This window comes from Rhinolophus hipposideros, assembly GCF_964194185.1.
Source record: "Rhinolophus hipposideros genome assembly, chromosome: 4".
Lineage (NCBI taxonomy): Eukaryota > Metazoa > Chordata > Mammalia > Chiroptera > Rhinolophidae > Rhinolophus > Rhinolophus hipposideros.
In genome coordinates, this window is record NC_138050.1 from 3,176,887 (window position 1) to 3,189,920 (window position 13,034).

At 38.0% G+C, this 13,034-nt stretch overlaps 1 protein-coding gene across 6 annotated transcripts in view; it reads left to right on the top strand.

Moving 5' to 3' along the window:
- Positions 1 to 504: 504 nt before the first annotated feature.
- Positions 505 to 13,034, top strand: part of N4BP2L2 (NEDD4 binding protein 2 like 2) — a gene marked incomplete at its 3' end in the record, with an annotated part of 108,028 nt that continues 95,498 nt past the window's right edge. For 4 of the 6 annotated variants that reach the window (XR_013993186.1, XM_081045761.1, XM_081045763.1 and 1 more), the window contains exons 1-3: positions 505 to 680; positions 1,932 to 3,178; positions 9,588 to 9,712. Coding sequence is in view for 5 of the 6 variants with exons in the window: in XM_081045761.1 (XP_080901887.1) it covers positions 1,932 to 3,178; positions 9,588 to 9,712 (1,372 nt within the window). Of the gene's footprint in view, positions 681 to 1,093; positions 3,179 to 9,587; positions 9,713 to 13,034 lie in introns of those variants that run through there. The other 2 variants (XM_081045762.1, XM_081045764.1) reach the window with 2 other exon arrangements.

Sequence of the window (13,034 nt, forward strand, 5' to 3'; positions counted from 1 at the left end):
GGGACGGTAAAGAATGCGGGGCTGGGAGCGGGTCTAAGGAGCGGGAACCCTGAGCTCAGGATTAACAGTTGTTCGGTTCGTATTTATTTCTAATTTGTTAAACACGGTAATTACTTGTACCAGCTGCTGTTCTAAGCGTATTTCACATACTGACATGGTGAGTCCCCTTTGAAAAGCCTGATTGTTTTAAAAAGCCTTAAAAACTTAAAGGCACTAAAAGACGCTTACGGACATTTTGGGGATGCCAGGCACTCACGTTCTCTTTTCCGTTAGAAGTGAACCACAGAGAACGTCGCGGTCAGTTTTGGCCAAAGTTACTGTTTCTCAGTAACTTCCCTGCTCCAGATCTGGAAACTAGTTCCGGGCTATGCTTATTGTCAAGTTGGTGTGTTTATGACGCGATGGATTCTGGGAAGCCAAGTCGCCGTCCGCAGAGGGTTCCAGGCCGGCGTGACGCCGGACTTCAATTCCCACAATTCCTGGCGCAAGCCTACGATTTCTTCCGGGTAACCGTGAGGCAGCCGCCATCTTGAGCCCTGAGGTGCGGCTGGAGACTTTCAGTCCCTCTAGGTCTCTGTTTTGGGGTTGTGTATCCGCATTTCTTCAGCTTCTTCAGAGGCCCGTGTCTTTCTAGAAGATTTTATTGAGAAGTGAAGGTCAATGCAGAGTTGCCGCGTAAGGTGAGTAAACACCTCCTTGCGAGTGTGTGTGTGGAGTCGTGGTGACGTTTTCGGTTTCTTCAGTCAGAGACTTGAGTTCTCGCCGGCGCTTGGCCGAACCCCTTCTGTTAGCTGTAAACGAATTCCCGGCAGAACCTGCACCTTGGGACAGAGGAAGGGGTGATGATACACTTTTGCTCGGCTGCCTCCGAGGAGGTCGGGAGGCCGTGGGGCTCAGATTGTGTGTAGGCCGGTCTCTTACCGCAACCCCCGGTTCTGCTTTGAGACTTTTCTGATGTTCGAGTGAGGAAACGGAGGCCCAGAGGTGGAGGAAGAGGAGGCTGTTTCTGGGATGGGTCTTCCTTGAGCCTCTCTGGCCGACCAGTACCCTTCTGTAGTTTGCCTTTTTGTCCTTTTCGTTTTTCCTTCGTTAGAAGAACCCCGGAGAGCGGGCGGAACGAAGCATGATCGAGTAAAACAGGCTTTTGGATTGTACTCCGGAGGGCCCCGCGGACATTTCAAGGGAAGCAGAGGTCGACGTAGACCCTCTGGAAAAGATGAGCGCTTTGATGTGGCGAGCTGCCACAATTGCTTTTCTAGACGTAGTATGACATATTTGCGTCATTTTCACTGCAGCTGAATATTTTTTTCTTTTAGTGCAAAATACCCATTTGGAAACCACTTTTACACCACTTTATGGAGCCCACAAAGATTGGCATTTCAGTTAATCTGGCCTTTGATTGCTAAGGAGAAATGGTTGTCTGAAGTTTGGGCGCTGGATCCGTTTACTCCTATGGACATAGTGGTTTTAAATAGGAAGACGTTTATGATGTGATGTATTGCAGCCAGTTTGCTTGTGTCGATTTGGTTGGCAGATTTACTCTCCTCCTTAGCACACAATTGTGTGTCTGTGTCATCACCACGTATATTATTGATTTTCTAAATCAATCAACTTTCCAAACTTACTAAGTTATTTAAGTTCCCTGAATTCAGAAATGTGTCATTTAAAGGTGAGATTTACCTTTTTAAAAAAATGATATTTACTTGTTACCTTCAATGAGACCCCACTTTTAATTCGTTGTTACAACAATACTTAAATAGTAAGTGGTTATAAAATTACAATTTTATAATTTTTGTATTTTGGGACGATGCTACCATTTAATGCTTACATCACAAATTTAAATGTCTTTTTCTATTCCTTGTTTCTGAAGAAACTTTCCTTTCAATTTTTAAACTATTAGCTATTAATTGTATGATTTCTTTGCTCCTCAGATGCCTTATCGTGAAATTGAAGCTAAATCTTTGGGACATGGGGAAGAACTAACAAATGAACCATGCTGTAAAAAGTTGAAGTCAACCAAAGAGGCTTTTGTTTTCCCCTATCATAGTATTTCTAATTTTCACAGAAACCAAGAGAAAACTGGAAATGATTGGGTCCCTGTGACCATCACTGATGTCAGAGGACATGGTTGTTCTCAGGAGCACAAAACCAAAACTAAAGATTTTCTGAAACGTGTCTGTGATAAGATGCCCCGTAGTAGACCGGATGTTGTTAAGTCCATTGATTCACAAGTTTTACAAGCTGCAAGTCCTCCATTGGTATCTGCAGATGATGAGATATATAGCACAAGTAAAGCATTTATAGGACCCATTTACAAACCCCCTGAGAAAAAGAAATGTAAGGAAAGGAGGAATCAAGCAGATACTACCAATGGTATAGATGGCAAAAGAGCACAAGAAGAGAAACAGAAATTTAACTCCAAAAAATCAGAGATTGACAATGAATTATTCCAGTTTTACAAAGAAATTGAAGAGCTTGAAAATGAAAAAGATGATTTGGAAGGCAGTTGTAAGGAACCCGAACTCTCTGAGGAGCAACTTATTCCATATTATCAGGACCATAATAATGATCTGATAAAATATGAAGAAGAAAAGGAAAGAGATATTAGTAATGCTCTTCAGTCACATTGTGTTTATCAGCAATACGTGGGGAATGAGCCAGGCAAATATCCTTGTAATGGACAAGTAATACCTACATTTTGTGACGTATCGTTTCCTTCCTTCAGGCCTGAGTGGCAATCAGCACATCCTTTTATAGTACCTCGAGGTCCTCCATTTCCCAGTTCTAATTATCACTTAAATATTCGAAGATTCAGTGCTCCACCAAGTCCACCATCAAATAGTTTCCATGCCCGAGATGGCTCTCTGATTCGAAGTGGATATTATGTAAATAGTTGTCAAGTTAATTGGAATTGTTTGACTTTTGATCAGAACAATGAGTATATCGACTGTAGCGAGAATCATCTCTATAGAAATGGCTACAGTGTGCATGATGGATTTGTGAGTAATGGTTTCTGTGAAACCAGTGAAGGATGCTGGAAAGATCTTTCTATGGACAAGCAGAATAGAATGGACAGGTTTATGAACCAGCAGTTTCAAGAGGAAAAGTTAAATAAATTGCAGAAGTTACTTATTCTTTTAAGAGGCTTGCCCGGTTCTGGGAAAACAACGTTGTCTCGGTAAGTAAAGGATACCAAGTGAATACTTGGTAATTCATTACTTAAAATCATAAATGTTGGTTGTAATCAATGACAAATGCCTCCTGTTTCTAGTAGAAAATCTTTAATTTGTTGTACCTGAGAATGGCATCTGACTATGAATATTTTAAAAGATGTTTTCTGATAGAGGAAAGGAGAATTGGCATATTTATATTAAGAATTTGCTAAGGGATTTAAAAATAGGTACACCACGTATAATTATGACAATGGTGAAAGCAATGCTATTTGAGAACTGCACTGGCCTTCACTTTAAGTCAGCTGTGCAAGAAGAGTTGGAGTCAGGGTTGACAAGATTTGGGCTTTGACTCAGTTATGTCACTTTATGACTTTGGACAAGTTTTACTATCTGTTAATACAGTGAGTAATATTTATATTTCTGGATTTATCATGAGAAGCAAATGAGATAGGGAAGGGAATTTTGAGCATGTTTTAAGCACTGTGTTCTGTTCATACCATTTGTTGACAGAAATAATCCTTTTTTGGTTTCTTTAAATTTAAGGAGTTTGAAGTGAGCAGTATCTTAAGCTGTAAAGTTAGACTGATGGTATTTGACAAGATAAAATGTTTCAAATTCCTGTTTACATTTTTAAAAAAGAATATTGATGCACTTGAATATACATCCATGCAGTTGTGAAAAGTTGCATAAAGAAAAACAACACAAATTCTTTGTAGTTTATGTAGGATGATTCAAGGTGTTTGTCACATAAGGAGAAAAAGAAAATGTATGTGATCTCTTTGGGTGAGGATAAAAAGTTCCAAGGAAAACGTTTTGTAAATGTTTTATATTTGTGAGACAATTTAAACAATCTAAACAAAGGTTTCTTTGGAAACAAGAAATTAGAGAAAGATTAAATTTACATAGATATTTCAGATTAGACTGTAGACTGATCTTTGTACATGAATTGAAATTTAGGTCTTTGCATTTTGATTCCTCTTGCTTTAGTGAAGATTTTGTAAAGAAGATGAAATTTCAACTCTTTAGAAAGGATAGAAATTAAGAGTGAAGTTGTCACAAACATGGGCAGTCTTAGATTTAGAATATAATATCAGAGGAAAGTATCAGTTCAAATTTGGAAGTTACATCAAGGCATCTTCTAGCTATGGACACCTGACTAGAACTTAGTAGAGAATAAACATAAGAGAAAGATTAAGTTTGTAACAGCATATTGGAGCATGTTGAAACTAAAGGTGAATAAAGTAGTAATTCAGCATAATTTCAGGGAGATTAGTTGTAGTGAGAAATTATAGAGGTGATTATATATAATATGTATTTCTTCATTGAGAGATTAGATAATGTTATAAGAATGGAAGTTATACTAGTAATTACCATTTGTGTCATGATTTACAATTTACAGAGTACTTTCATATATAAAAATCTTGTGAGATGGGGTGTATTCTTTTTGTTTTGTAGAAGAAGCTAAACAGAATAAATTCAGCGTAAGGGACTTGAGAGAAGTTCCAAAAAGTGACAAGAGGTCAAACTAGGGACATAAGTGATCGTGTGTTTCTTTCCTGCTCCTTTACTATCTGCTGTGAGCACGACTCTGTATGGGACTCCTGACTTGAAGGAGCTTGATTAAAGAAGCTAGAATATCTGTGTAGGTAGATCAGTGATTTTTGAAGTAGAATTGTTTGTTTGGGATTGGATATCAAGCCACATATTCTCTGGTGAGGAAGAGCTTCATATAGTAGTTAGCTTTCAAAATGAACTTTAAAGAAAGAGACGAAGTAAAGATTTGGTAGCTCAGAGTTGATTTGGGGCACTAAATAACAGCATTGTTTAGTATTAATGTCTGGAAATGAGTATAGGGGTTAAAGTTCACATTCCTCGGGGTAATTGTCCAATCCCCTTCCTTACCCACCTCTCCATCTTGGTATCTGTCTGCACTTGGACAAGTACCTGCCCTCCACTGCGGGAGACGTAATACTTGTCCATTTGTTGTTCTCAGGACTTTGCTTATTCAAATGCCTCCACTTTACAAGGTTTTTGGCTTCTCTCAGCCCTCAGTAATCCTGACCTCACGTTGTATTTGCCTTTACCAACCACTCTTTGCATTTAGCATAAGCTGCATAATACAGCATTAGCTTTTTATTTATTAATAACTGACCTAAGCAATTTGGTTTATAAGTGGCTAGGCTTAGTTGTTTAACCGCACGTTCACTAACAGATTTTAATGAAATCAGTACTAGATTAAATTCTAACAAAGTACAGACTTTAAATATTTATGAGTAGGTTAGTGCAACCTTTGTAGGTATGATAAAATGCCAGCTCTTCGTCCTTTTAGGAAAACCGACAGTACTCTGATGAAAGGTTCATTGGAGGCAGAATTCAGCAATATTCTAGAGGTAGAGTTTTGCTACCACTGTAGTTGGCAGCAACCAAACAGAGTTGTCTGACTCACTGGATGGATCTGACTCAGTGGATAGACACAGGACCACTTAGGGATCAAGCTTGGAGTGGGGTTAAGCCTGGAGTGGGATCAAGCCTGGAGTGTCATTCCCAGGGCTGTGGGCTATAGATTTTGCTAAATTCTTGTACCTTCTTCATGCAAGGAGGAGGGGTGAATCTTAACAAATTTTAACTAATCCACATTTCTTACACTGTACTGATTTTTTTCCCCCTTCTTCCCGCCTTCCCACCGCCCCCATCCCTCCAGTTCAAGCTGTTGTTTCTCAGTCTAGTTGTGTAGGACCCAGCTCCCTGGCTCATGCTGGTATTATGAGCCTTGCGCTCCCCTGGCTGAGGCAGTCGGTTGCCGGACATCGGTCAGCCACTCACAGCAGCTCTCACTGGCTGCCAGTCACTCATGCTGGCTGCTGGCCACTCACCGCAGCCCAGCTCCAGGGAGAGCCGTTGTTCACAGTCTTAACTGTAGAGGGTGCAGCTCACTGGCCTATGTGGGAATCGAACCGGCGACCTCGGTGTTAGGAGCAGCACAGCGCTCCAACCACCTGAGCCACCAGGCCAGCACCTCATGTTAGTGATTTCACCAGTGAGAGTGTGTATTTTCAGAAACAGGCCACTAATTTCATTATTAGCAAAATGTCTGGAGTTGATCAAAGATAAAAGATAGTTGAGTCAGAGAGGAGAGAAGATGCTACACTGCTATGAGCCAAAGATGATCAGGTGGCCCTTCGAAGCTAAAAAAGGCAAGGAAACATTCTCCTTTAGGGCCTCCAGGAGGAATGTCAGCTTGACCCCACCTTGATTTTAGCCCAGAAAAACTGTGGGCTTCTGACCTTCAGAACTGTAAGATAATCTGTATTATTTTAAGCCACCAAGTTTGTGGTAATTGGTTACAGCAGCGTAGGAAACTACTACGTTTACAGTTTAAAGAGTGATAGGAAGAGATTCCCCCGACACCTCTGCTTTTGCTGCTTTTGGAGGAGATCTCAATTTAAACTACAGACTTTTTCTTATGTAGGTCTCTACTCTTAATTCAAGGAGTGTTCAGAGTGAAGTGGCCCAATAAAGTTGTCTTGGGCTCAGGGTATGCATGGCCACTCAGTACATTAGAAGGTAGAGGCTTCATGAAGTGTCAGTTTTAAAAACTTAGATCTTTTTTGGGAAAATCACTTCTATTTTTAAATGCACGTGGATGTATTAGAGAAAATAACGTACAGTTCTTAGAAATCTCAAAACTAAGCCGTGAATATTAACTCTTATTAAATGGTAGAGGCCATTTGGGAAATAGGGTTCCCAAAACAAGGTTTAAGGAACAGGATTTACTTGTCACTTAAGTGAAAAATTATAAGCACAAAGTGCATTAGTTATGTATGGCTATGTAACAAATTACCCTTAAACTGAGTTGTTAAAGCAGCAAACATTTATTTTCTCACAGCTTCTGAAGGACAGGAATCTGGGTGCCTCTGGTTCAAGGTATCTAACAATGCTGTGATCAGGATGTTGGCTAGGGCAGTGTTCTGGTCTGAGAGCTTGCAACTCAGTCCCTTGTGAGCTTTTGGGTTGAGGGTATTGCTGGCATTAGGCTGGAGACCCCTCAGTTCTTTGCTATTTGGACTTCTCTCCACTCACATCATGATGAGAAAGCGAGCCAGCCCTGAGCCCAAGATTGAAGCTACTTTTTTCTGTAACCTAATCTCAAGTGACATTCCATTACCTGTGCCATATTCAGTTAGTTAGAAGCTAGTCAATAACTCCAACTCACACTCAAGAGGAGATTAACCGGTGGCTTTCAGTGATCTCTGTCGGCGATCTTTATAAGCCTTGGTTTTGTCTCTCCCGCCACTATTTATGTAACTTTGATGGCCTGATTTCTGAAATTATTTCTTTCTGAATTTGTTTAATATCAATCTAGCAAAGTTGTTATGAGAATTAAATGAGGTCATAGATACATATATAAAATGCTTGGCATATAATAGACACTCAAAAGATAGCTATTTTGAAAAAATACAAATCAAGTGGCCAGTGAGCCCACCTATACCATGTTTCCCTGAAAATAAGACCTAGCCGGACCATCATCTCTAACACATCTTTTGGAGCAAAAATTAATATAAGACCCGGTATGATGTGATATAAGACCCGGTCTTACATAAGACCGGGTCTTATATTGATTAATATTTGCTCCAAAAGATGCATTAGAGATGATGGTCCTGCTAGGTCTTATTTTCGGGGAATCATGGTAAGTCCCCAAAATAAAGCTTCATAGTTTGAGATAATTCAGGGAATTTTAAAAAGATGCATGAGCAGTCTGCTCTGTCTGGGAGGAAACAGTCTCTTCAAGCTAAAATTATTTGCTGTAATTATGATTTATATATTTGAGATGTTCTTCACAGAGGTTTAGTCATGTTTGATGTTGACTTGGTTTAATGATGTAAATGATTTACTGTCCCCCCCCCCTTCTTTTTTATTTGGGAGAGATTAAAACATTTCTTGGATACAAAAGCCACTATACTCTTATAGTATGATATTATTAACATCTGAAAAATCACCTGCTAATAAAGTAATACAACAGAAAAAAATGAAACTAGGGTAACTAGCTGAGGTGGTATCAGTGTTCTGATACTGCTAAATACAATTAGGTATCGTACGGTTTATTATGATCAAAATCTTTTTAGATGATTGAGCTTTGGAATGCTAATACTCTGGCATTTTTATATTCTAGGTTATCTGTGTAAGCAAATATGATGCCAAATATGTTAGATGGATATATTTTGAAAAAGTTACGGCTGCTTAAAAAAGAAATCCAACACCAGTTTAAATGTTCAAATGTCATCTGAGATAAACAACTCAAACCATTTATTTTCATTCGTTTGTTTGAAATAATTTGGATTATAACTTTATAAGTGGAAATGCACAATTTTTAAAAAAATTTTGAGATACGTGATTTATTTTTTATTATAAAATGTACAATTTTATTATAAACTGAGGAAAGGAGAGATGATACATTTACCGTAATAGTTGATATCCTTTTATTATTTTTATTAGGAAGCATGTATTCTAGAATCATCCCAAGACAATATTCTTTTACTTTTAATTCCTTCTACCACCTTCCAGATAATTATAGAACTATAGCCATCGATTGCCTAATAGTTGAGGGAGAGGAGAGAAACACTGAAATACTTTTATTACTGTTGGATCCGAATCATTCTCTTACGGTGTTTTCCCTTTTCTCAGCACACCCCCAGTCTCTTTCAGAGTCACCACTTATGGGAATTCTCTGACACTCGGAACACTTATTAATCTCGCTGCTTAGCAATTTAAGATGGTCGTATTGTGAGAGCAAAACTTGATTGCCATTGATTTGTTCTGCAAGTGTGTCTTTATTTAGTGTTTAATAATTAATTTCATTTAGTAATTTAATCTTTTAAAAATTACAATTTGATTATAATGTAGAAGATCACAGGTTTTTTACTACCTCAAGCCTCAAGCCATTTATGACTTCTACGTGTGGGTTTTATGTTTGTGCTTCATGGAAATGAGTTTATCAAAGCTATTTTGGGTTACGTACAGTTTTCCCCCAGATGAATTGCTTGCTTAGGCTTACTTGCCTTTTAGGTTACCTGCTACAGTAAATTTAGGCAGTTTTAAACACCAAATACACATCCACTAAGGTTAAAACATGGATAATAGTTGATACAATTTTGGGATTGGCTGAAAGAATGTTTTTAAAAGTTGCGATATAAATGCTACTTTAAAAAGTTTTCAATACTGACTAGAAGCATGTCGATTTAAGTGTGAAGTAATATTTGAAATGTGAAAACCTTTAAGGTTCAGCTCCTCTGCTAGTCTGTTTGCGGTAAACTTATAGGTATGTACCAGAAATTCATTTAATAAGCTTTCCTGTGGCTTTTTTTTTGATGGCTGTAGATTTTATAAATGGCACTTTGTGATTTCTTTTATTAACAGAATTCTGCTTGGTCAGAGTCGTGATGGCATTGTGTTCAGCACTGATGACTATTTTCACCATCAAGATGGGTACAGGTATAATGTTAATCAACTTGGTGATGCCCATGACTGGAACCAGAACAGAGGTTGGTTTTGGGCCAAGTCTCCTGGGATAGAGCATTTGCCTAGGAGTCAGAGGACTTGGGTTATTATTCAGCTGAATGACTTTGACAAGCCATTTAAATAGCGTGGAGACTCCGTGTTTTCATCTGTTAGAAGCGGTGATAATTATACTTGTCTTACCTGGTGAAGGTTGTTGCGAAAATTAGAGAATTTAGATAGAATATTTTGTAAACTGTAAATAGTGTACCAGTATAAGCTGGTAAAATAGAGTGTGGGAGATTTTGGTAGGCTTTATTTTATATCTCTTGAATAAATTCAGAGAACTCTGATACCATAGTTCTGTATTCCCAAAAGTTATTTTCATAAGAGTAATGCTAATGTTTCCTAAGGCTGATGTAATGCCTGTGAATATTAAATTTTTCTCATTGATGTTACTCTGAAAAATCTATGTAATACATTTTTTATGGGCTCATGGATCAATTTATTTTCACTTTGGAATAGTGGTTCTTAACCTTAGCTGCACATTTGAATCACTTAGGGAACTTTTAAAGAAAAATTGTGTCTGAGTCAGCCCCAAATATTCTGGTTTAGTTGGTCTGGAGTGGATCTAACTGTTGGTAGTTTTTTGGAAATTACCCTGATATTCTAATGTTGCAGTCAGATTGAAACTTGATCTAGAACTCTATAAGTAAATGCATATAGTATAAGTTAATTTCTCTCTCTATAGATGAAGGATGATTTAACAAATTGATTTTATTATGAAAAATTGTAAACTGAGAGTGGAGAGATTACATTGAACCCTATCCTACCATCACTCAGTTATTATCAGCTACCAAAATTTTGCCATTATTGGTTTTATCCTTTTTGTTTTCACTCCTCCTCTGTTTTTAATTTCCTGAAGTATTTTAAAGCAAATTCTAGATATAATCCAGTTTCCCCTATTGTCTTAACTATTTCTTTACAGTTATTTTGTTTAAATCAGGATCCAAACAAGGTCCTTACAGTACATTTGGTGTTATATTTCTTTTAATTTTGTTAATCTGTAGCAATTTCCCCTTTTCACCCTATACAAGTTCATTAACTTGTTGCAGAAATTTGGTTGTCTTATAGAACATCCTATACTGTTAGTTGTCTACTTCCTTCCTGATGGTAGCCATTTCACTTGTTCCTGTTATTCCTGTATATTGCCCTAAATGGAAGTTAGCTCTAGACTGGAGGATTTATTAAGTTCAAATGATTTCTTTTTTTGTAAGCGAAAGTCTGGTTGTCCCATTTTTCATGATGCTAGATTGATCAGGAGCTTCTAAGGGACAGCCTGCTCCCTCCATTATCAGGTTCCCTATGAACCTTACCTCATTACTAATGGTTTTATCCAAAAATGAATTGTTTGCTGAATCAGTTATTTCATTAAGGGTTGCAAAATGGTGATTTTTCTGGGTTTGTTGTTCCTTCCATGTTTAGTAGCTAGAATTCTTCTGTAATGAGAACTTCTTCTCAGCTAGTGTCTCCCTGAAGTGCAGTATGCACAGGAAAAACTGGATAAGTGCTTTTCTTTTTTATTGTCAGTTTTCAGAATAAGGAATTTGTGAGCATATTTTTGAGTAAAAAGTTTCACTCTGTTACAGTTCATGGTTTCACAGGAAATTTTAAATATTAAATAAGTTTGATTATAAGACTATTTCCTAGTATTGGTTCTGTGACATTCTAGGATTTCTCCAAATATGTTAGAGTAGCATAAAAATCTCAAAAACTAAAACAGAACATTAATTGCCCAAATAAATGATGGCATTGCAATTCCAAAAATGTTTGGCGTTATCAGCCTTAAGGGAATAGGAGTAGGGAATAAGTGAATGAATAAAGGCACGGGTAGAGCCAGTGTGCCATTGGGCTGGGAAGCTTGTTTGTGGGGGGCGTTTTTTCTCTTTGCAGAGCTAGTCTAGAGCATTTCATGAAAAGGTTCACATTTGTGAATTATACTGCTGAACAGAATAATGGTGTCTAGCATCTGGTTATGTTATTAGTATAACAAATACGTGCTTTTTCAGGGTAACTTTTACCTTTTTCAAGGTAATACAACTAGCAGTCTATATATTTTGAAAATTATAAGCATGACTTATGTAGGACAGAATTTCTCAACAAATATATATATATATTTAATTTTCAAGCAATAAAAGTTAGTAAAGTTAGGTTTTTTTTTTGTTTTGTTTTGTTTTTTTTAGAACTTTATTGGGGAACAGTGTGTCTGTACTTCCAGGACTTTTTTCTAAGTCAAGTTGTTGTCCTTTCAATCTTAGTTGTGGAGGGTGCCGTTCAGCTTCAAGTTCAGCTTCAAGCTGTTGTCCTTTCAGTCTTAGTTGTGGAGCTCAGCTCCAGGTCCAGTTGCCTTTGCCAGTTGCAGGGGGCGCAGCCCACCATCCCTTGTGGGAGTCGAACCGGCAACCTTGTGGTTGAGAGGACACGCTCCAACCAACTGAGCCATTCGGGAGCTCAGCGGCAGCTCAGCTCAAGGTGGCCGTGTTCAGTCTTTAGTTGCAGGGGGCGCTGCCCACCATCCCTTGCGGGACTCCAGGAATCAAACTGGGAACCTTGTGGTTGAGAGCCGAATGGCCCACGTGGGAATCGAACCAGCGGCCTTCGGAGTTTGGAGCATGGAGCTCCAACCGCCTGAGCCACCGGACCGGCCCCAACAAATATTATATACTTTTAAATGCTAGGCACTATTCTGGGACTATCTATCTACCTCATCTTTATTGTTAGAAGACTAAATAAATCTTAAGACTGCTTTGCTTGTAAATTGAAACCATCTCTAAGGTGTTTATTCTCTTTCTTAGAGTGTGATGGTTAATTTAAGAAAATGACACTCATTTGGATATTCAAACATTGCTTACTTAGCTCTATTCTGCTGGGGTACACTGGAATGTACTGGATAATGATTATTCATGGAAAGAGGATAGTCTCCCCATTGTTTGGTTAATAAACTTCCCTTCTAGAACATAACTACTGGAGGTGTAAGCCTAACTATCTGACATTAGAAGAATTACTTTAATAAGTTTTTTTTTAATTAAAGTTTTGATCACTGTTTATGATTGAGAATGGAGCATTGAGAGGTGATAGCATCTTCATATCCTGTTTATGACCCAAATTCGAAATTTCTTTTGGTATGTAGAGACATCTCTCCCATACATGTATTCCACCATAGTCATTACTACTTAACTAACTAAACTTTAGAATTCTGCCTGCCCTGGATCTATGGATAAATGTTGTCATTATGTAGAACTTAATGGTTTGAATTCTAAATCCCAAGAAAACTTCCATATCATTGCATTTTTGCCTCAGCCTTTTAAA